This window comes from Gymnoscopelus microlampas (genome assembly GCF_963454915.1).
Source record: "Gymnoscopelus microlampas genome assembly, chromosome: 11".
NCBI classification, from domain to species: Eukaryota; Metazoa; Chordata; class Actinopteri; order Myctophiformes; family Myctophidae; genus Gymnoscopelus; species Gymnoscopelus microlampas.
The window spans coordinates 35505401-35530878 of NC_139948.1; the positions used below are offsets into that span (position 1 = coordinate 35505401).

General features: G+C 42.3%; 1 protein-coding gene across 1 annotated transcript; it reads right to left on the bottom strand.

Moving 5' to 3' along the window:
• Positions 1-2466: 2466 nt before the first annotated feature.
• On the bottom strand, positions 2467-24541 carry shisa9b (shisa family member 9b; the record flags this gene model as incomplete). The annotated part of the gene is made up of 5 exons (XM_084070725.1): positions 2467-2945; positions 7191-7328; positions 14650-14826; positions 18563-18666; positions 23982-24541. The coding sequence occupies 5 exons, from the start codon at positions 24539-24541 to the stop codon at positions 2467-2469; spliced, it is 1458 nt and encodes a 485-aa protein (XP_083926851.1).
• Positions 24542-25478: the final 937 nt, after the last annotated feature.

Consider the following 25478-nt stretch of genomic DNA (forward strand, 5'->3'; position numbering starts at 1 on the left):
AAAAAATCACTGGTCCATTTTGAGTCAAATTAAGACTCCTGATTTTACTGTCTGATTTGCAGCAAATGGAAAGGAGCCAGTTGAATATATTTCATATATTATAATTCTCTGGATGTTTGTCAGATCACTATAATTACCACTTAAACCCTATATACTTGATTTACCGGAGTCCCCCCGGGGTCTATACTAGGCCCCCTCCTTTTTTCCCACACATTGCGCAGTCATGTGTGGGAACACGTTGTGAGCTTGATAGATATTCTATTTTCACAGAATGTTGGCACCAGAATACACTCTAAAAGGTGGTTAAGTTGGATTTTTAAACTACTGAGCGTCGCACGTACTGTATAGAGTATGAAAAGTGCTAAAACAGTTTTCTACAGTGTCTACAATTCCAGTGGTGTAAAATAACTAAGTACATTTACTCAAGTACTGTACTTAAGTACCATTTTGAGGTATTTTTACTTTACTGGAGTATTTCCAATTACTACAATTATTTGAAAACTTTAGTTACTAGTTACTTACGTACATTTTGATTATTATTACAAAATATACAGTAACCACTTCAGCCCTATATACATTTCGGCCATTTGAAAATAGCCGATCTACAAGCTCACAATGCTTTGCGATGCGACGCATTGTGAGCTTGTAGATCTACTATTTTCAAAATATTTTTATACATTTTATACATTTGTAAAGTGAAATGGGACATTCTGCATAAAGAGTACTTTCTACTTTTGGTACTTTAAGTACATTTTGATACCAATACTTTTGTACTTCTACTCAAGTAAATTTAGAATTCCAGACTTTTACTTGTAACAGAGTATTTCTACATTGCAGTATTGATACTTTCACTTAAGTAAAACATTTTAGTACTTTTTCCACCACTGTACGATTCTGACTGAGGGAGGAATTCACCTCCTCAACCTAATGAAATGCTACTCAGATCTGATCACATACATGTACAGTACAGGGAAGGTTTCCAGACATAGCTGATGTGCATTTAGTATTAACAACACATGATGGGTTTCTGTTCTTCTGCTACTGTAGATAAATACTGACAAATACATTATGTCAATCGATTAGTCTTCTTCCAATGACTGCAATGGATCACTGTCAAGATTCCTCATGATGGGACTATTCATATTCTTATTTTTGGTTGAGGAAGTTTGATTATATTGAATACTGATTGCTCTCTATATTCATCAATGTGGCTTTCCACATGCTAGACCAGTGGTTCTCAACCTTATCAGGCCACAAACAAAATATTTGAATTGGGGACCCTCCAGCGGCCCCACCCCGATAAACACTTGGAATTGAAGGAGTTGAGGCATTACATTTAGTTTGACTCGGTTGCACATTAATATAAATATTGTGAAAATAGCAGATCTACAAGCTCACAACTCCTCGCGTTGAGAGGTGTTGTGAGCTTGTAGATTGGCTATTTTCCACAATCTTTGCCTCTTTTTTATAATGTTTGACAATTTAGCCAATGTTTGACCAATTTTTATAGTATAGTTTGTTGATTACTTTTGATGCAGTAATGGTCTTTTTTTCCTTTTATTTCTTTCTTTTCCTTTTTTTATTTGAGGTATTAAACAGGTCTTAAAGGTCCTTAAATTGACACTTAGCTTAAATTGGCCCGTGGGGGTCACGACCCACAGTTTGAGAACCACCGTGCAAGACCATGAATGGATAGTCTCTCAACTCTTCCACAATCTTCGAAAGCAACAGAGTCTGTAGCTGCGCCTTGCCTGTTTGTCATTTATGTCCACAAAAATCTTTTTTATAATTTTGAAATATCTTAAAATTATGTTTTTGAATGTCCATTTCTGCTAAACAGCAATATAGAAAGGCTTCGACTAATTGTATTTACAGTTGATTATTTTCTAATAATCTTCATCTTCATTTGAAAATCACAGTCTCGAGAGACTAATGGATGGATATAGCACTGTCTCAACCATTGTTTGTAGGAGTGTCAAGAGGGAGTGCACTGAACACATGCACACCTTCACATGTTACAAGCCATGGTGATTCACTACAAAAATGCCCCAGTCTACAGCTATCGGCATTCTCGTTCCCTTAAAGGAGTAGTTCACCCCAAAAATTACTTATTTTCTATCAATTACACACCCCATGAAGCATTGAATTCAGAGATTTTTTTGTTTTTGTCGCATTCCTAAGCCAATAATTTGATGACCGGCGGAGACTCAGGTAGGAGACTCAAAGAGTCTCCTTTGAGTCTCCTACCGGATACATTAGCATCTTTCCGCCGGCAATTATAGGCTTATTGATGCGACAAAAGCAATCTCCATTAATTCAATGCTTCATGGGGTGTGTAATTGATTATGTTTTTGGGTGAACTATTCTTAACTTTAAACACAGGCTTCCGATTTCTCTCCCTCCCTCTCTCTCTCTCTCTCTCTCTCTCTCTAATTCCACAAAATTCTCTCTCAATCTGGTCTGTCCTCAGACAGTCACTTCTGTTTTGCTGTTGGTGACAAAGTAGGCCTGCGCTGGCATGTACCGAGTGGCATAAAGCTCATCGATGTTCACTGATGAGGACCGAGTGGCATGGAGCTCATTGATGTTCATTGATGAGGACCGAGTGGCAAAAAGCTCATTGATGTTCATTGATGAGGCGCTGTGTTTCTTAGAGACGTACGTCTGCCATTGCCCCGTCGCGTCTTCGCCCGCCCAGCCCACCCTCAGCATCCCCGGGTGGGCTGCTGCATTGGGGCTCAGAGTGAGGCCGTAGGTGGCGGTGGTGTTTCTCCTCGTGCCCTTGTGCCTGTGTCCATGCTGCTTCTGTGCAAGCTTTTTGGGCGAGCTGTAGGGGTTGCTGGGTTCTGGCTCCACGTCCACCGGTTTCATCGGGAGACTGCTCATGGCTGTTATGTCTACCGTGTGCCGTCGGCTGGTGTAGAAATTCTCATTGGCTTTCTCGGCTGCGAAACACATGCGCACACACGCGCACGCACACACACACACATACGCACACACACACATGGGTTCACTACAATGCAATACAAATATCAAGATGTATATTCGCCCAACTGTATGTTTGTATTTTTGGAACATCATTCTATTATAAGCCACAATGTTGCTTGTACGAAGCTGTATGATGCATTTTGACGGCGTGCCCCGTCATTTGGCTAGCCATCTGTGACAGGGTTTGTGTTTGTGTGTGTGTGTGTGTGTGTGTGTGTGTGTGTGTGTGTGTGGAGCTAATCTCACAAACCACTGGTCAGATCAGCGCCAAACCTTGCACAGTAGGCACGCTGCCAGTAGGCCACAGACGTACGTCCGCTGAAAGGACTGAAACTTGCACACATTTGCAGTGACTGCAGTCATACGTCATGATATGTCATAGACGATGAAGACATGTCATATGACTGACGTTCTTAGATGACTGAGCTCACAGGCTGACTGTAAATGAACGTGTGACAATGAGCAACAGAAACCAGTGGAAGCAGCGTGTGTCTCAGACCTCGAGGGAACTTCTAGGATAATGATTATATGATGATGCCCATAACCGACCTCATAATACCAGGAGGTTGGTTAATATTATAATTTTTCTCCCAAATTTAGTCGTCATGCCAATTAATTCCTCCCCACACACATGTCTGTGTGTTGTCTACTGACTTACGTACCTGCCGGTGAGGAGCCCCCACCGGGTGGAGGTAGAGACTCCGTCCAACTCCTCCCGCCCAACACTCCCTGCTGACAGGTGCCGCTCCAGCCAATAGGAGTACACTCACTGACAAATATCACCCTCCCCGCCCAGCTTCCCTCCCCCAACACGGGCCAACACAAGTGTTTGCATAGACACACACGGCCGGAAGCGGAAGGCCTACAAATTCACGCCCACTTTTGACACTCGGGGTCCGTTAGAACGATGAACTGCAGCTCTCAATGCAATCTCTATGAGAGGCATTGTAAAATACCGTAATTTCACTGGTTAACTACTGAAGCTGTAGCGATTTTTTTTGTGTTAATAAACTGTCCCATTTGTTTAATTTATCCTTTTTAATGTCCCATATCTGTCATCTCGATATACTACCCACAATATACTATAATATACTCCATCAGTATGTCAAAACCGCTAGCATCGGAGACAGTTTAAGTGGTCGCATGGTATGTACGTCACGGACGCATCCCTTGAGGTTTTCAATACCCAGAAAACTGGCCGTTTTCAATATGTTTTGGTCATTATCTCTGGAACAGAAGGTCCAATCTGCTCAGTTCAAAGCTTGTTGGGTGTGTGACTTTGAGGACATTAAGCACACAATGACACATTTTCGGGTTATTTTTTTTATTTTTTTTAGGGGAGGCGAGATCTTAGTTGGGCAGGCAACCGCCTGTCCTGTCTCTACAGTGAGTACACCACTGGTCAGCGCTCGGCGCGCTCCGCGCTCGTAAAGGCAGTGATGTCACTGAAATGCGACAACTTGTCTGTCTGCCGTCTACCCTCTGCTGTGTTAACATTATGGGTAACTCGTTAAAGTGGCAAATTAAATGTGAAACACATCAACTATTAAGAAAACAAGAAGATTTGTTGACAATTTTTATTTAAATCAATATCGTCTCCAGTTAATGTAGGAATATTTTAAAAGTAGGCTAACTCTCATATCCTCTCATAGGGAATGCATTGAGAGCTGCAGTTCATCGTTCTAACGGACCCCGAGTAGCGGCGCTATCTCAAAAGTGGGCGTGAATTTGTAGGCCTTCCGTTTCCGGCCGTGTGTCTCTATAGACGATCGACAAACCCGGATGCACCGCAGTGGATTCGATACATTACCATTTTACACTCACCTTTCCGTTTTTCTTTTTAAATCTCCCTCCAGGCTATGGGATACACGTTCAGCGAAGCTATGGACCGGCACTAGCCAATCAGGTGCCTGTCTGTCCGTCCGTTTTAGGATCAACTAACTAGCCAATTACTCCTGTCCCTCTGGCTTATGGGATGTACTAGTACTAATGAATATAATACGATGGCACAAGTTCACATTACATTAAAGCACCCAAAATACACATTAATGTCACAACACACTGAACCCCGAAACCTGCAACTCATGAGGGTGTAAATGTCGCACTCACTTTCAACTCAGTCTTTCGCCCTTTTGACACAGTTTCCCAAACAGTGGGTCGGGACCCCTGTTTGGATCGCGGACCAATTTTTATGGGTAAATATTCCCCATAAAAGTAAAGTAAATATTCCCCCTTTTTTTGTTTCCTGCATTAAAGAAAAAAAATATACATATATATTATTTCAAAAGATTTAAAAAAAAACGATTGTAATTGATTTTGCATGAAGAATTAGGCATTCTAATGACACTGACAAAAAAAGATTGATGAATCAGACTCTTAACGTGGGAATTTGAGTAAATACCAATATGTACAAAATATGCACGTAAACAAGCTTAGCGAGGGCCAAATTCTCTTGAAGGAACAAGAAACTTAATTAACATTGATGGACTGCAAAACGTATTATCCAATTAGACAATTCTGAAAACTGAATAAAACCCTTCTTGGTGAATCTACAAAATGTCACTGAAAAATTATGAGAGAGATGAGTTAAAGACTAATTTGAACACGGTATGTTGATTAGTGTCAAACACACACTGTGTCTCATCACATGAGTGTTAAAAAGAGAAGGAATGGAGATGAAGGTAAATAGTAATTACAGTCAGCAGAACATTTCACCGGTACATTATGCATTTTCCTCCAGTTGAAACCAGAGATGTAAATTAGTGTTAATTAACCCACATTTAATTATACTATGATTACAGGAATCTTGCACTCTTTAGGATTATTTCTTCTATAAACACAGTTACCTGTCCTTGTGTTTTTGAGCAGATGTCAAAATAATCTGTAGATACAATTATTCCAATGTTCTCATCCTATTCACTCATATGTTGAAGGTTTCATCCCTTGATAATAATTGTAGTAAAGCCCTGATTACTCCCCCCCCCCCCCCCCCCCCCCCCCCCATATACTGTATACCATTAGTCATGACTGTAACGTAAACGTAAAGTGTTCTTGTCGCCCTGCAGGCATTTTTGAGGAAAAGTTGGCATACTGCATTTTTTGACATTTCAATGTGTCCAAAATAAGAATCCACCACATGCCATTGAAATAAGGATCGCAGTTTTTTATAATTCCTCTGCTAAGGAGGTTATGTTTTCGGTGCCATTTGTTTGTTTGTATCTGTCTGTCTGTCTATACGCTCCTAACTCCCAAACGGCTTCACATAATCTATTTTATATATTATAGTCACTTTACAGTGTTTCTAAAACAAATGTAGTCTAGTATAATTTACCGCATTTTGTTTAATGAACTTCAATGCATCACAAATCTACCAACAGTCCAAACAGCCAGTGGGAAGGCGTGCCAGGTGTACTGAAGGCAAGCAGCGAACATATATGATGCTGGAAGCCTTTGTATAAAAAGAAATTCATGCAAATGATGCCAATGAAGAGGACTTTAAATCTTAGACTATAATGTCAACTTTCTATATAAGATCATCTTTCTAAGATGACTGGAAGAAAGGAATGTAGCCATACTGTTATTTACCTAATCACAAACATGGACTTAGAATGTTTAGGACTAAACAGTGACTTTTGCAGCTTGTCCTACAGCAGAAATGGAGTCAGCACATACAACACATGAAGTACTTTTCCTCAAATATGCCTACCCAATTGTTCACGGGGATTTTTCCATTTTCGGTCCAAGTGTTCCCAATTACAGCTGATGTTAAATTGCAGTGTGTACGAGGATATAGGTAGGTTATCTGGACAAGGAAAACTGCATCTTAAGGTGTAAACACACTGCACACAACTGCAATAGAAGTCATCGAAGATACATTACACAGCAGCGTTAACCACTTAAGCCCCATTTCATACTTCGTCACACGGTAGTGTCATGCAGGGATCTGCAACCTCACAACGTGTCACATCACAAGTCACGACACATTGTGAGCTGGTACATCCACTATTTTGAACACCTATAATGACATGCCCAAAATGGCAGGTTTTAAATGGCAAATTTAACTCTGAAAGAGTAAAGTGCAAAAATGTACCCTCACGATTCATAATTCATATTATTTAGATACATATTATATATACATGACAAAACCAGTAGTAAAGGACTCCATGACGATTTGCAAAAGAAGAAAAAAAGAAGCCTCTTACCTACAGCCTTGAGCGAGGCATACTTGTTGACATCCTTGCTAGGCTCTAGCTCATAGGGGCTAGTGATCTCTCCCAAGGTGGGGTACGGCTGTGGTATCGAGGATGATCTTGGACTGGCATTGTTCATCGGGCTGCCCACTGAAATGGAAGACAAGTTTTTGTGAAACACAAAAACTAAAGTGCAAGACATGCTCCTACGCACGTTTTTTTTTTTTTTTTTCAGAAAGGGAGGTGATAACTACATTTTGACGTAATTCAGAACTTCTGCTGGGTTTTTGTTCGGACGCTCCTGCACCCCCACATGTCCTGACTGTCCAAACTAGTTAGGACGGGTTAGGACAGCCTGTCCGAAACTGACGTTCTTCTTCTGACGTCAGAAGGAGCATGTATTGAGCTTCACCGTCAGGGTGAGGAACACCATTTCCCCAGAGAGCACTGCGTGCGCACGCACGCGCGCGCACACACACACACACACACACACACACACACACACACACACACACACACACACACACACACACACACACACACACACACACACACACACACACACACACACACACACACACACACACACACAAAATTGGTGGTTCTTCAGCGGTTGTGTGGGATGGTTGAGGTGATATAGTGTAGTATATATGTTCTGTAGCACCTGTAGCACATATATATATATATAATAAAAATAATAATAATTATTATTATTACTGTACTGTCTATTAAATTAGTTTGGGAGAGTACCGTTTCTTGTCTAGAATGCGTATGATGAAAAAGATAATTAATGTAGAATATGGGCTAATTAGGATCTTATTTCCCACAGGTCATGGAGAAAGTTTTCTGTGCTAATTACTTTGGAAAGAAGCATGAAACGCTCTGTTGTCTCATGAAAAGATGCACCAGACAGCTGCAGCAGTTCTAGCGCTACGTCACAAAGCTACAGACTAAAGCATGTCTCTATGGCATAAGGTTCATGGCTAACCAACTGAAAGGTTAATCAAGGTAGCAAACATTTGATGCCGGGCCAACGTTTTTCTCCTCAAGGACTTGGTTGTTATAGCAATGCCAACGTTTGAGCTCTTGCATTTTATAGGTCGTTGAACATCTAATTGAAATTAATTCACAGCTAACCACTCATTCCAATCAATTAGAATAACTAGAAGTTCGGCCGGCTGTGCCGGCCTCACATCTAGCGCCCACGCCCACGTAGCGTCCACGCCCACGTAGCGTCCACGCCCACGTAGCGCCCACGCCCACGTAGAGACCACTTGGCAGCGCCGATCACTGGTGTAGCGTCATGAGGGCTAGTGGGGCCATGGCCCGGTCAGTGAAGATTTGCCAGGAAAATGAATTCTGCTCCGACAACAATAGACACAGCCGCCGGCCGCCGGTGACGTTACTGAAGTGATACATTGGCTGGCCCATTCACACCTTTTACAAAGCTAAAGCTGCCTACTCCTGCCTATCAATGGTCCAAGTGTGACCTGTAAAGTAGCCTATCGTAGTCTGTAGGAGACATAAGCATGTCCTAAGAGGAGTCCAAAAGAGAATGGATCCTGGGAGTCATGAATTAAATTACAGAGGTGAGTAAATAACTACATGTGCTCAAGTACTGCACTTTACTGGATATCTATCTATCTATCTATCTATCTATCTATCTATCTATCTATCTATCTATCTATCTGTCTATCTCTCTATCTCTATCTCTATCTCTATCTCTATCTATCTCTCTCTCTATATATATATACATATCTAAATGGCGAAATGGCTGGGGGGAAATGGGCAATATATTGTTATTTAATATTGTTATTTTATTATGAGTATTAATAAGTTATGATGATTAATTATATCATATGATTATAATTTTTGATTAAGATATATGATCTTATAATAATCATGGGGCATGTATAATCATTATCTAATAATCAAATAATAATACAATGAGTCATCATACATCTTTTCGGTGGCGGATGTTATACGGAAATGTGTGACCCTGTACAATCTGGTCAAAATGGCGGCCGTTTGTGTGTTGTTGCGCGCGTACACACACACACACACACAAGGAATGTGTGTGGAGATGGCGGCTGTTTTTGTGTGTTTGCACAACAGTGCATGTGGACACACAAATGGTGAGTTGGATGCGTCTTTTAATAATCAGAAGACGCACAGTACTGCACACACACACACACACACACACACACACACACACACACACACAACAAACTATACTATAAAACATTTGGCACATTGTCAAATAATATAAGAAAGAGGCAAACATGTTGAAAATAGCCGATCTGCAAGCTCACAACGCCTCTCAACGTGAGGGTTGTGAGCTTGTAGATCTGCTATTTTCACAATATTGACTTGTGGGACGGAGTCAAACAAAATGGGGGGGTCCCCAGTTCAAATATGATGTAGGGGGGGGGGGCGGGGGATAGCCACTGCCCTAATCGGACTGAAATTACAACATAATGCAGCCTAAACGTGCGTTGCACGGGGCGGTCCTGCCATTACGTTACATACCACAACATACATCATCTACAATGGACTAACGGAGCAGCAATAATAACATTCACCACACGAATATTGTTGACAAAGTGATTGCACAGCCGCTGCAGGTATGACAACCACGTTAGCGTTAGCTACATGGCAACTATCACAGCGCCCTGTCCGTCGTCGCTGCGACTGACTGATGGCTACAGCCATAGATATATGTAAACACTACAGCAAGCTCTCTGCGATGCCATTGTCTGGAAACTGCTCGTAGCGTGACAGGACCAATGAGAGTGAGCGCTTTCGTTGTTGCTAAGATACGGTGCATGGCACACGGCGTCTCTACCCCATAGCTTGTAGATCTCTCACACATGATTGGCGTAGGCTGCGTTGCCAGGTCTGACTTTGTGTCTAAGCAATGGTCGGCTTATTTTTGCGCGCCTTTGGGCTCGTTCGCATAGTGCGCACGGCAGCGCTTGTTTAGCGTACGTCAGCGCGACGTGGCAACGGACGTGGCAACGTGAAAGGGAAGGTGCATGATGATTGGCTGGTGAAAAGAAACACCCGGACGTGAATTTTGAGTGGGCGAAGTGATTTGCATAAGTATTGGAGCATAATGCGTTTGATATTAATTGTACATCCTGCAAGTACAGTGATGGGATGCGAAGCAGCTGGTTTGACAGGCAGAATATTGAGGAATTTTGGGGGAAAATGTGGAGTTAGTTGGGCCATGTGTCTGCTTGGCCATTGAGCCCATACACTCGTGTACACTCCATGACTGTGGCCGTCAATTATGGTAGCAAGACAAGATGATTAGAATCCCTTTCAATTGGCCTATAAGACTTTGTGAGAAAATATTTTTCTGCAGGCAATTTTGTCTATTTTGAAGAGGTGTGCTGGTCATCTCTGACCTTTTAGGCTATTTGGCAGTTAAAGTTATACAACTGTAATACTGTACATCCAATATTCTATATTGTAGTCACTAGTCAGAAAGATAAGAATATATTGCGATGATGCGACGCAAGAGCACGGAATAGACAACACCAACTAGGGACTCATTGATTGCCGCCGTCCTCCACTCCCAGGGAGTGGAGGACAGCATCAGGGATTGTGTTGCTAACTCGTGACTCTGTCACCCTGCAGTGTGTCTACGTACAGTACTGTAGGTGGTGTGCCTCTTTCCCCTCCTAGCTGTGCATACGTTTGTCCATTAAGTCCCAAAAAGTATAACCCTGCCTCTGGTTGGTTCCACAGTGTCAGTTTGCTCGCTACCAGTTCCGGGTGCATGACACAGTGCCCTGCCAGCCTTATCCTTCTGTCTCTCTGAAATTTTTCGTGGCCCTACGGGAGGCCTCCGTAGAGGTTGTAACCCTTGTTACACATCAAGTGCCATTTGTAGCATTCCAGGACCTTTTCCTGCTGTACTGTGAGTGTCCATGTCTTGGACCCATACAGCAGTACTGATTGTACTGTAGCCACGAACAGTCAAGATTTCTGAGTAGGCTTAAGTGGTGAAGGGCATGTGATTTTTTGAGGGGCACACGGTCAAAGAGAGGGGCAACGTCGTGGCCGCCATGAAATTCCAACAGAATGTAAAGCTGAAAATGAGATAAGAATCTAATCTCCTGTCCATAACTGAGTGACCACAGTTTATAGTTGACTGATGCTGGCTCAGGTTGTTCTGCCAACCTTCTTCAAAACGATACAGTACTTTTGCAGAGTCATGGGTAAATCAAGTTGTATTGTATTGTGTATTATTCATTCAACAGCACAATCATGCTCATTCACAATCTTTCTGTGTTTAGTGTTAATAGTTTTTTTTTAGCTTTGTTTTTTTTTATTGTAGCTTCATCACTATTCATTTTGCCTTGTTATTTTTGAGCTCTTTGTGTCCTATATTGAGCCTTTGTGGGTCACCTACTCTTGCTACCAATGCAGCTGGTCTAGTTTTGATGGGCCACAAAAGTTAAGCTACGTTGAACAAAAAAATATTTCAGTTCTGAACTGTAACATAAAGCTGGCCTCAAATGTTTTAATATTCCGATGACTGTTCAACAGGTTGCTATTGGAACATAATTTAGATATACGGATGCTTCATTTTAAATATTTTAATCATTGCACAGCCACCCCACGTGTGCACATGGAGATAAGATGACAAGTAGTGTATCCATTCACTTTCAACATGTTCCCATGTTGATCTGCTGCTGGCTGCTTATGCATTGGCTAGTGTTGTGTAGTTACTACCTGGGGTTGCTGTCCCCTTTGGCTGAATGCAAAAGGTTTACAAAGGCACACACATCCAAACAATAAAATACTAGTTGCTGGACAGGAGAACACTTTCCGATGGATAATTTATGATATTAATACTATTAATACTAACAATAAAATACTAGTTGCTGGACAGGAGAATACTTTCCGATGGATAATTTATTATATTAATACTAAAGGTGACGCAATGAAACATACAAAGACTCTCTGTATATAGATGCTGGGTTAATTAGGCTATGTTCAGACTGGCAATCCAAATCAGATTTTTGCCCTATTGAAAAGATGTTTTTTTTTATCAAGTCTGAACAGCAAAAAGAAGACAAGGAAACTGATTTTTGCCAATCATAATTGAATTGAATTGTACACTGAAGCCTGATTTATACTTCACTCACCGAAAATAGGCTATCTACAAGTTCACACCACGTTGCATTGCCAGGGATTGCTAGTGGGGCTTTTAGACTCTTAAGCCCCTGGCACACAGAGTTAATTTTATTCAATGATCATTGAAAACAAACGAGTGGCAGTGACAGTGACCCTGACCCTTTCAAAGTAATTCTTAACTCTCTTAAGCTTCATGTACTGTATAATATGACGCAGATTGATTGCATAATATGTGAAAAATATATATATTTACACGTGGCATACTTTGTTGTTCTTAGGATGTCTAAACTGCTATGAGTTTCAGAATCCCAGAAAGATTGTATATACAGTAGTTTAATTACCTGGAGTGCACAATATATTGTGCAATATAATTAAAACTGAGGAGCCAATTCGTCGTTTTACTGACTTTGTGAAAACTCTCATGCGGTGCTGTTTTGTGGTCAAAGTCAGAACTTTTCTATGTGACCCAATGGAAGAAAGTAGGCCATTTGTGGGGACTCGTAAGGTTAAAGACTTTAAGGCAGAAAATAAGCGAGTTAACACTCCAGCCATGGATACCTCCCTGGAACTCATAAAACATTTACACGAGTATTTTGGGAGCTGAGCTGAATGCCCTGAAATAAATGGTACAAGGAGAAGGCTGCGCCTATTTACAGGCAGCCTACTTTCATATTAATGGTGAAAATGTTTTCGCTTCAAAGCTCTCCTAAATGCTTTAAAATCACATACAACAGTGCAACCACCTGCTAAATATGTGCTCCATCATTAAGACTCATACACATATCCATCTCCATTAGTATTTTACAGTGTGTTTTCTTGACCTATTATTATCCTGTTCTAGTACCCTGACCATTTTGTTTGTTGAACATAAAATAAGCAAGTAGCCACACCAGCCAACAGCCAGCACTTCTCACTGTAGCTTCCGTTCCTCATTGGTTCTTTGGAGGATTAAACCGTCACTACGTAATGTTGGATATCACTGGCCACTTTGGACACAAATAACATTACCCAAGATTCTCTGTGTCCCTGCTCAGTCGCGCTAGTGACGTGAGACTCTATATGTTTGAGTTTTTTGTCTGAATAGGCATGGCTTTGCAGGAATTATCAGTGAATGAAGCTTCGGTGAGCTCCATGCCCGTGCACTGCGCAGTGCACGTTCATGAGTTTTACATATGTGGCTCATGTTTGTACGTGAACCTTATTGAAATACATGTCTTTCAGTCAGTGAGGAAGTGGAACATCATACACCACTGGAGAGCTAGCAGTGAGAGGTGACTTTGATCTTTGGCTGCCTGCCTAGAGTAAAAGCAGGCCACACTTCCAAAATTGCCCTTTGTACACACAAGCGGGCCACCAGGACAGGGATATCATGAGAGTAATGGTTGGCAGTGTAGCCCAGGACACCATAGCTGGTGTCTTGAATGTTCTCTTTGACAGGCAACAAGTCAGAACAAGTGCTCAACTATGTCATACACTGGCAGGCATCGCTACCTATATCCATCATGGCATGGTTACACTTAACTGGCAAAAGAGTACAGACACAGGACCACCCTGTGGGAAATTGTGAAGTACTGTCAAAAACACAGATTCAAAGAAGACTTGACAATGCTAGAGTAGTATCAAAGAGTGGAGAAAACTAGCTCACTCTGCCAAAAAAAAACACAATGTCCCTGTATGTCCAATTGTCCATATGTCACCTCTTCCCAAATGTTCCAGGGAGCTCCTGCCGGCAAATTGGCATGGCCTTTGTGGTAGGGATCTGATAAAGGAAACAGGGTTTGCCATATCGGCAGCCACTTTGACACTTGCACATCCCGGTCAGGAGCCCTGAAGTTAATGGGGGCAGCAGAACGGCAGATGGTGTCATGGAGGAATAAAGGCACCAGGTCCAAAAGATTGCATGATTGCTGCAAGCATGAATGCGGACGTCAGTGCTGCAACGATACCAGTGGAAAAAAAGTAACTTTTGTTTTAAGCTGACAAACAGAGCCACCGATCTATGCGGTTACAAAATAACAAGTAGCCAAACAAACCAACAGCCAGCACTTCTCTCAGATATCACTATCTTCAGTTAATCGTCGCTTTGGAGGAGTAATACGTTACGAATGCGTACTGATTCATGTGGGTGAATGTGGCAGCTGGACAACATGAAACCAAACTTTAACTGTACATCTGGTTGCGATTCCTCTGTTATTCTATGGACCCCCTGAGTGTCTGGAATAAAGTTTGAATTGAATTACTGTGATAATCAACCTTATTGAAATACATGTATTTCAGTCAGTGAGGAAGCGGGACATCATACACCACTGGAGAGCTACTGTACTGTAGCAGTGAGAGGTGACTTTGATCTCTTTGGCTGCCTGCCTAGAGTAAAAGCAGGCCACACTTGCCCTTTGAACACACAAGCGGGCCACAAGGACAGGGATATGAGAGTAATGGTAGGCAGTGTAGCCCAGGACACCAGCTGGCGTCTTGAACAGAACCGACAGTTTCATGTTCTCTGTGACAGGCAACATGTCAGAACAAGGGCTCAACTTATTTCATACACTGGCAGGCATCACTACCTATATCCATCACGGCTCTGGCTTGGTTACACTTTTTTTGACATGACTGGCAAAAGAGAACAGACACAGGTGTCAGGTGTTTTCTAAGCTTGACACAAATGCAGGAAAACTGAGCCCAACTTGATGTGGGGAAAAAAGTTTCATTTCTCCAGTCTATACAAAACACATGGTGGCAGAACTGACAACAGACACAGGTTAAATAAAACAGAGTATCCAACAAGCACAAAATATACAGTATTCACATGGAACTGCAGATGAACCTCAAAGACAATCAACACAGGGATTGGCTGGGGCAAACAGGACAGAGGTGACTCAAATTAACAATCACAGGCTAAGTGAGACAAAACAGACAACAGTGTCAAAGACAACAGAAAACACTAGGGACGTTATCTCAAAATAAAAGGAACACAGAAGTAAAGTAAAACCCAAGAACACCACAGAAAACAGGTGACAATATCACTGCAAAACAAAAGACTAAAATAAGAGACAAATCCTGACAAACAGAACCGCCCTGTGGCAATCACCTTGCTACCTTGCAAGGGACACTTTTAAAAAATCAAACCAAACAACATGAATTGCCCAGATCACTTCTTAGACATCACTGCAATGTGTTGTGCATAATGCTTTGATATCCAAGGCAAAAACATATAAGACAGTTGCATTAATTGTATTTTCTATAACTATAAGGTATTGTATTGTGCCATACAGCACATATAAAACGTATGACCCATATGCGTGTAAAAAATACTTTATATTAAACTGGGCTATACTTAAATTGTACTTTCTCTAATGCTAATAATATGACTGTTGCTAATCCATTCCCCAATGCTGCCATTTCTGTAGCTGTTAAGCAGAGAGGATAAATAATAATGTGTTCTGGAACTAACCTTGTGGAACAAGGGAATTAATTCCCTCACATCCCACTAACTTTACCACTTAAACCCCAGCATCCTGAATCTGGGGAAAACTTGTATTGACACATTGTAAGCTTAGCGAAAAAGACACTAGTATATAGAGCCCTGAATGACTCCACTCAACAGTGGTAAGCGTTACCTAAAGTTACTGGAAGTGGTTCATCTTGTGCCTTTGTGACATTAGCTACTGAACGGTACGACTCCACGCAGCCTAGTTTGCGTCAAATTGCATTTATAGTGATGTCATTAGGTACATTAGGTACTGTGGGCTTAAATATGTTGCAACACATTCAAACATAATGGAATGCATTTTGCTTCAAAATGATTTTTCTACTATCTTGTGATAATACCATTAAACCCATTTAAACCCAACAAAAGACACAAAAGGATTTTTTAAAGCATGCCCAATCCTCCACCCATGCATTGGCCCAATTTGTCCTCATTAATGTGCTTGTAGATTGGTTATATAAAGGTACAGCGTGTTCATTCAGTTTTGTTTATCGAATAAAAGCAGCAGGGCCAAAAGCGAGAACAAAAGGTACAGCAGTACCCAGTAAAAGGCTGACGGGCAGTTGAATTAATGTTTACACAAAAAAATACACTTTGTTCAGGTTAGGGTTAAGATTGGGTCATTGCGGTTTTACAGGATATTCCATGGTAAACAAACATGATGAATGCGGCACAATTTGGCTGAGGTTAGATAGCAATTCTTCAATCTAATGTGGTAAACCTGACCCATCTGATATGCCAAGCAGGTTAAATCAAACATTATAATAATTTGCAGCCAACTTCTGCTAAAGGCTCCCACCTTCCTACCACTATCATCATTACAACATACAGTGTCAATAGTAAAAAAAAAACATACTCTGAGAAAGGGACCAGTACTTGGAATAACAAAATCTACATAATCACAATTTAAATCAAAATGAAACCCGCAAAAATACCAACTACTGTATGTATATGAACATGAATAAACTAAACGGTAAACACAAATTGTTCATAACTGTTATGTTATTGTTAATGTTAATATGTTTTACATTCAATTGCACCCTGACATATTACAGTTCCAGATATAAATGTCCATGTTATCTGACCAGAGCATTACTTCCCCAATGGCCAACATGTATGCATGTAGTCCTTATCTCCTGTATCCCTGACACCCACTGCTCTCCTGCAATGGGAGATTTATCTAGTTACCTTTTTTACAGTCTATGCTAGTTACCATGGTACCATGATGGTACAATAGGTTATGCCCTATCACACACTCCATCTGTGGAGTTTAGCGAAATGCGGTGTAGTCATAACATTAATATAAATGTGCAGATTCACACAGAATGCCATCGAATGCATATTAAATCAACCATTTCAATTACTGAGGTTCAGAATAAGTGTTTTTTTAAATTAATAAATAATAATAATTGTGAACTATTCCTTCTTTTCATTTTAAATCAAACTGAAACATTACTATAGGTCAGAACATTGGAAACAAATTATTTTGGTACCATCTGTTGGTGAGTTGGAATGCTAAGATTATGGGAGATTATGGATTCTGAGTCCCTTATATTAACATTAGCTAAGTTGCTGATGATAATTATCACAGTATGTTAAGTGATTGCTGAAGACATGACTAATTGCTTTACCAGCCCCCAGGATTATCAAGAACAGCTTTTTTTCTCCAGGCCTCCTCTCATCTAGAGCAGCTAATTCAGGAAAGGCAAAGAAATGTGTCGTGTTGACAAAGGTCAACACGACACCACTTCGTGACACCACCTATCACTTCTCCTTTGCAGAAGTCTGTAAACATTTTATTGTTGTCCTTATTGAAATTAGAACAATCTTTTATACTGTAGATCACAACTCTAAATAACCTCAGCCAGAGGAGTTGAACCGGGTTTCTGTATGTTTTCACCCCATTACGTGTGCTGTTAACAAAACAGTCATTTACATTTGCTGAGAATAAACAGTAGGCTGTTTGGAAGAGATTACTATCTTTTGGGACAACATCGAAAACGTATAGATGGTTGTATGTAACTTGGTGGGAATGAGTAGTTGCCTGCACTGAAGAGGTCAAAATGAAGATTACATAATCGATCATATCTCAGGAAAAGATAGACTTACTGTAGACTCACACCGACACAAAGCAAAAATAGTTATTAATAAATAACTGTATGGTTGCAGACAAGAAACACATCTATAAAATGTTTCACATGTCACATGTAGATGGACGGGCATGGATTGAGATGCACTCAGTGTTGATCTGAAACCAGATTAATCTGCAAAAGAATTTCAGAGTTTGGGAAAATATGCATAAAAGAACTGAATTTGAGGTTAAATGTGAACACTAGAGGGTGGCAATTGCCCTTCCCTGACGGTGGGTCAAACGCACCCAAAAAACATATCTCCGGCACCACTAGCTAGATTACCATGGAATCTGCTGTGCAACTTCTGATTTTGACTCCATGGTCTTTCCTCTATAGTGCCACCATTAGGACAAAAGTGTCTACTTGCACACAAGATATCTGCAAAGCTATGAGGGAATTGCCATGAATTGCATTCATGATCCAATGCAAGATTCTTACAGTATGTGATTAAAGGAACAGTAGTTCTGTGGCAAATCCATGGACAGTGTTGTACTTCCCCAAATTGGTCTTGTGTATCACTGCTATTACTATGCTGCAGATGTGATATTCCTGCTATATTATAAATTACACTGTTATATATTACAGCCTAATAATGACTACAATTAAATAAGACTTACGAAGAGTGTCGACTGATCCCCTGGTTTGCATGGTCTCATAGGGCTGCCTATGCATTCCGATGTCATCAGAGTGTTCAGGATGTCGCATCACCTGGGCAAGAACCCTGGAGAAACAGTTAATTCACAGAAAGCTCTCCTGATCAGTTTAATACAGAACAACAAATCATTAAAAGGACTTTATACTTTAATTTCAAAACAATTCACGTATAATGGCCATGCAAGTTGCTTTGCCAATGCTCACATATATTCCAAGAAAGATTAGATACTATAGGGATACAACATTGACGTTATAGTCAATAACAAAAATGTCTCAATATTACCCAGGAATGACTCAGGATTATCGTGGGCCTGTGACGGCATCTACCATAGGTATTCAGGCCGAAACTTGTTGATCACTTGGTTATCCTCCTATAATTTGACAAACCTCTGTCCTCTGTAGTGCGTGGTGTCATGGAAAGCTGCCGGTTCTCCTCAGTGACTGGAGCAATTGCTCTGAATTTGCACACAGCCATTGACCATTACCATCTGAACTTAACTGCGAAGCCCGTTTCTCAATTTCATCAAATCTCAGCGTATCATTAGCGTTTATGTGTCAAACAATGGGACGCCAAACGACGCGAGCCCTACAACCAACAATTGCCCCTAAACCGCTTACAATAGGCGTGCGTGCGGGACCCGCGGGTTCCGCGGTGGGAGTTGCCCGTGCGGGGGAGTCACCGCGGGGGGTGCCGTGACGAGACCCACGGGGGGGAGGAGGGGGGGGGGGGGCGCCACGACGGAACGCGCTGGGTGGGACGCACGACAGGACCTGCAATAACCCCAAGTTTGCAACTACTTTCGCCTGCGCACTTCACCGGGTATGGTCTAGTATAGCTAAACATCTAACAAGCCAGAAGGGACGGATTTATTAACAAAAGGGTTAGCAACTAAACTGGGGTGTAGGGAGTGGGGCGAGAGCTCTGCTGACTGCCATGACTGGGCCGTAAAACTGGGAGAGGAGAAGCTGGATCAGTGATAGTGATCAGAGGAAACCAACAAGGCTGGTGCTGTAACTGCGTGACGTTTAACAGGCTGGCAACGTAACTGAGTAAAGTTAACACAAACTAGATAGCACTACAAACATGGATAAGCTATGGAGGCTGGCGTTTTCTTGACCAGGTTCTTGTAGAGTTTGGAGGTGATTTGAGATGAAGGGCAGGTGTAAAGATGGGAGACTAGAGGCAGGTGTGCTGAGATGTTCTGTGGAGCTGTCTTGGGGCACTGATGAGAGCATAGGAGGCAAGGACAGGCGAGCCGTAACAGCCCAAGATGAAGGGAGTGGATGATGTAGGGGATGATGCTCTCATGACTAGACCACTCACACGGAAACCCAGTGCGGGTGAGTTTACTCATTTTGGTGTCCGGGCAGAGGACACTCTGGGCGGCAAGATTGGAGAGGAATTGACAGTGTGCACTGAGCTGGCACAATACGTGCAAAGTTTATGTAGTCCTCTCTGAGCTCGCTCTCACCCCGAATTAAACCATTGGAAGTTACGGTAATTCGGTTCCAATTGCATGGGCTCCTCTCCTGTAGATGTTAGGAAGGTTGACAGAACTTCCCAGCGGCGCTTCACTGGAAATTGAGAGAGAGGAGCTGGTTCAGGGTGGAGGGTCTCTCGCTCTCAGATAGGGTGTGCTTCATAGCCTCACTCAAGCACCAGTGGAAAGTGCTGAACAGTGCACAGCTCGTTCCAATTAAAACAGGCTGCGAGGATGCAGAACTCCGTGGCATAATCTGCCACCAAGCTAGAGCCCTGCTGGACAGCTGAGTGAGCTGTCTGAGTCTTGTCCCTGGGTGTGGTGGTCAAACACAGTCCTGAACTCTGTCACAAAAGCCTTGTAGTCCTGCATGTAGGCTGCGCATGATCCACCGCCACGGGCCCTTCCAGTGGTCAGCTTGATTATGTAAGCTATGCAGGCGGAGGAAGTGGAGTACATGCTGGGCTGGAGGTCGAACACATACTCACACTGCATGATAAACTCCCAGCAGAGGGTGAATGTGCCGTCATAGGGGTTCGAGGTAGCAAGATGGGGGGACCTCCCGGAGCTCCTGTCGCACTCTTGAGATGACCTCAGATGCTTCCGAAAGCATGCAGGAGGGTTGTGACAGAAACTTGCCCAGAGCCTGAAGCGGAAGGGGGGGGGGCGTGAAGGTGCCTTCCATGCTGGCTGGGTCCAAGTTGGTCAGAGTTTGCCGTTACAGCTAGTATGTGTGAGATCCAGGCGCACAACAAAGAGGAGGTGACTGGACACGAAAAGCAGGTGTGCTGAGATGTGCTGTGGAGCTGTCTTGGGGCACTGATGAAGAACATAGATGTGGAGGCGAGGACGGGCAAGCCATAACTATTTCAAACTACATCAAGTAGATTGGACCTGAGGTCATTTTAATACAGTGCTAGTGTTTTATAGACTGCCAAACGGTTAACTTTGCAATCTCATAATCTAATTGGGAGAGTGGTGGATGAATCCTACTTATTTTAGTTACCCCATGGCCTTGCCGCTAGCGCCACCCTTAGAACAAAAATGTCTGCTTTAAAGGCACTTTGTGGCATTTGGTACTTTATTGTATTTCACCTTAAAGCTTTTGCTCTTGTTTACAATATGCAATATACACTCTCCCAATATTCAGGCATTAATATTTTTTTTATATATTTTTAGCCCCACTAGTGAGTGTGTGGGGATCTACTGTAATTATGGCAATGTTAGTCGCCCTATATACCCTATATACTTAATTGTATGCCAAATAGCAAAGTAGCAAATAGCGATCTACAAGCTCATCGGCTATGTTCTTCTATTTTTGCACGGTTCATAACGGTTGATAAAGAAAATCACAATATATACTGTAAAACCTACGTAAAAACACAACATAGAATGTATGAAAATGTAGAATGTTACTGTAAGCGAGAGACATGACATGGTATTCATTCCCAAACAATTGTCTAATATCATAATCCTCATTAAAGCCTTTAGGAGCCAGTGTGTGGATAAAGGGGTGACATTGTCGAACAGTCATCATCCCCCCAGCTACAACAAAACTCTACCCGGCCGTGACCAACATTTTATCATCTACATGAGCACGGGTCCACCCCTTTCAGAGATAAATCCACTTTCATTCCACCTAAATATAAAACTCATCTCTAGAGACTGCCATACATGTATGCCAGAATGTATGCCTTACTTACATAGATTAGATAGATTAGTACTATTATATCTCTGCTGTCCGGCAGGAACCAGCTAACTCCAAAATGTTATGTAATGGAGTTAGGAGGTTTTGTTTATCATTGCTTAGAACAGCTGAATGGACCTCCAAGCTCACAATGAGGTTGGAGGTCAAAAGGGGGTGGAGCCTGGACTCAGCAAAACCAGCTAACTCCACCCCCTTTGCTGGAATTTGAGGATCCAATGGAGTTAACTGCTTTTGTTACGTCTGTGTGTTACCAACACACAGACGTAAAGGGTGTTCAATAGCCCTGATTTATGGAAAAAATGCAAAAGCGGAAAAGTGTTAGCTGGTTCCTGGCGGACAGCAACGATTATACTGTATGGTATTTAGTATATACATTTAGGATGGATATTGGAAAGAGAATTTGACTGATCTTGAAAGATATAACAATTTACAGATTATAACAAACACAATTTATTCAGAGAATATACAAAGTATCATCATAGGCAGAGTTTCATTTTCATTTTTGTTATGAATTAGTCATAACACAGCCTAATACTGTGGCTTCTCTCTTCAACAGATAATTTTTAATTATTTGCTTTTGTTATGGCCTGTTGACATTAACTTTATCTTTCATGCTTGCCAAATACCGCAAGATACTTCAGTTTGCTCAGCCAAATTATGGCTCTCTAAGTCCCTCTCCAGTGTCTCCTCAAGAATAAATAATGGCTTATGCAATCAGTGTGCTGAAATTAGGTGTGTGGATCACAAATCATTGTCATGTAGTCTTCTCTGAGACAGTGTTGCAGTTTTCCTTAATATGTTTGCAGTGGCCAGGATTATTTGTGCTAAATATATGCATTTAATTAAATAATCCAATACTTACAACATGCATTGTGGGTAAACAGTAGGTACATTTGAAAGAGTAAGATTGTACTAACACTGATGACGTTTAATAGGCTTGATTGTTTTGGCTTGATTACTGCATCAGCAGGATCAGGTCAAAAGGAAGCTGTCAGAGTCAGACCAACACTTCCACTTTGGTGATGATCCCATACCAACGGTGACAGAGAACCAGTCAAAAGCCTTGGACGCTTTGGCAGGCACGTGCTACAAGGGAGAGGAGGCCTTGGTCTTGGAGTGCGCAAACCGTCCTTGAATAAAGCAACTCCATCTCAGCGACGAGGTCTCGTGGTCGAGGAGGTGCACCTGTAACTGTAACTGTGTTCCATCCTCTGAAGGTGCAAGAGCCTTAACACAGAGCACAACCCCTCTACAAACACCCTGTCCCCCTATTTTATGGTTAGCTGGTGTCATACATGTTAAGAAGAGACAAGTGCTGTCATAGCAGCAACAGCAGTGAGAGAATGAAACACAGGGGAGAGGTAGGCTCCCACAGTAGGCCTACAGGTAGACTAACTGTTGTTGACTGAGGTCCAGATTCATGTGTAATGATTTTGAATACCTAAAAATAACAAGATGCTCATTGTTAAATTCAATCCCTCCATCTGAGTGCCTCTAAATTCTGTATCATGGTGCTGCAGAGTCCCAACACACAATAGATGCTTAAGTAGCTTAACACCTAGCCATGGTTCACATGACGCTCGTCTGTCATGGTATGACAGTCATGTTTCAGTTAACACCATGAGACCAGATGAACTACAAAAGCAATACTTCTTATCTTATGGAAATAGAAACCTCACTGTTTTTTTCGAGAGTCAGCCAGGATTTCTGTCTATTCTAGTCTTGTCTGTTCCATTTACACAAATAATTTCCTTAACAATAAGCTTTTTTCACAGGTGTACAGTATATTCACAAGTAGGCTATGCAACCAGAGCCTTCAATTGGAGATAGAGAATTTGACTTGACCCATTTAGGAAACACTTGGGAACAACAAAACAGCTTATACTTTGCATGCAACCCTCAATACTTAGAAAACTTGTACTTGGCCTGCTCTTTTCCCCCCCTCCTTCACTCACCAAACCTCTTTGCCAAAAAATAGCAGATCTACAAGCTCACAACACGAGGCTTGTGAGCTTGTAGATCTGCTATTTTCGGCCAATGTTCCCCTCAGAAAAGGCATGCTATAGGGTTCAAGTGGTTAATGTAAAAAAGAAAAAAGAAAAAAAGAAATCCTATCACACAAAGATTTGGTGTAGTAACTCTGAGGACCCCCTGTTGAAGACCCCAAGGAGTGGAGAAACCATACCACTGTACCTGGACATGTTCTGTCTGTGCGGGCGGTGGGTCTTCTCCAGGCCCAGTTTAGTGAAGATCCCGACCAGTGCCATCATGGCCACGATCCCACAGACCACATACACGATGAGGTTGGACTTATCCTTGGAGCTCAACGCGTCGGATGGCACCATGTCTGTCTCCACTATCTTCGGCGCGGGATCCGGCACGCCCGTGGTCATCCACGGCGGGGTGTCGTAGTTCCCGCAGTTGGTCTGGTCCAGCCGAGAGCTGTGGAAGGAGCAGCAGAACCTGAATCCACAGGTTCCGCAGCAGTACAGGTAGCTCCCCGTCCGGCAGACGAACGGAGGGTCCCACTGGCCCATCACGTCGTAGTAACCGCGGCACGCGTCTTCTGGGGGGGCCTCTGAGTAACTCCCGTTGTTCTGATCTCCATCCTTTGAGTCGTTATTGAGGGACACCGTCAGAGAGCTGTCGAACCCTGTCTGACCCGGCGGCTCGCCCTCCGCGTCGCACCACGACGCCAGAACTTTGAGCAGAAAGTAACCGAGCAACAGTTCTGCTGCTGCGCCTCTCATCATCGTGCACACACACTTCTTTGGGTCGTCGGTCCACTTCTTGCGCCGAAAGACGAGATGATGTGATGACGAGCCGCTGGCTGCATCACATCATCCACCAGAGATGGATATCCTCCTGATTGCTGCAACTTCCACGCGCATTGTCTGCTGTTTGTGAGCTGGTAGCGTTAAAAAAAAAAACTAAAAAGAAACGTGCGCGTTGTTCTAATTATAAAGAATAAAGCAGTTAAAACGTGACCAGTGACCACCAAACACTTGTCCACAGGGGTTAGTTTGTTAGTTGTTGTATGAGCATCGCATCCCTGCTGTGAGGTGTGCCGCTGGCTTTATATTGTCGCTTTCCTATTGGATGCTTGCTTCACTCTTGTGACAAACGGAACCGACTCGGACTGTACGCAAAAAGAAAGAAAAGGAGACCAGCTTCTGCGTGCGTGAAGCCTACAGAGAGAGAGAGAGAGAGAGAGAGAGAGAGAGAGAGAGAGAGAGAGAGAGAGAGAGAGAGAGAGAGAGAGAGAGAGACAGACACTGAGAGAGGGGTGAGGGGGGGGAGTAGTTTATAGGCCTATGTGAATTAATCTGTCTCGGAATAATTGTAACTTTTCCATGATAGAATGAACAATTATTCATATAGGCTATAGGCTAACAGCTGTATGGGTTATGCACCGGCAGTCCGAGTCAGCCAGAAACAAACACATTTTTGTTTGTAGGTTATACAGTGTATTTTATGATTACAATGTTATTTGGTACAAATCTGTAGAGTATGTTAATACTATATATCGAATACAATTGGGGTGGTTGCATTTGGTCTCCCTGCTTCTATTGCGGTATTTAGATGTGTCTGCTTTGATACAATCTGGGAAGTTCCAGTGGGGACCCATCAGCAAAAAAATTACAAAGATTTGTCTGTCTTGAGAGATTTTGACATGAGGTTTGACATGAC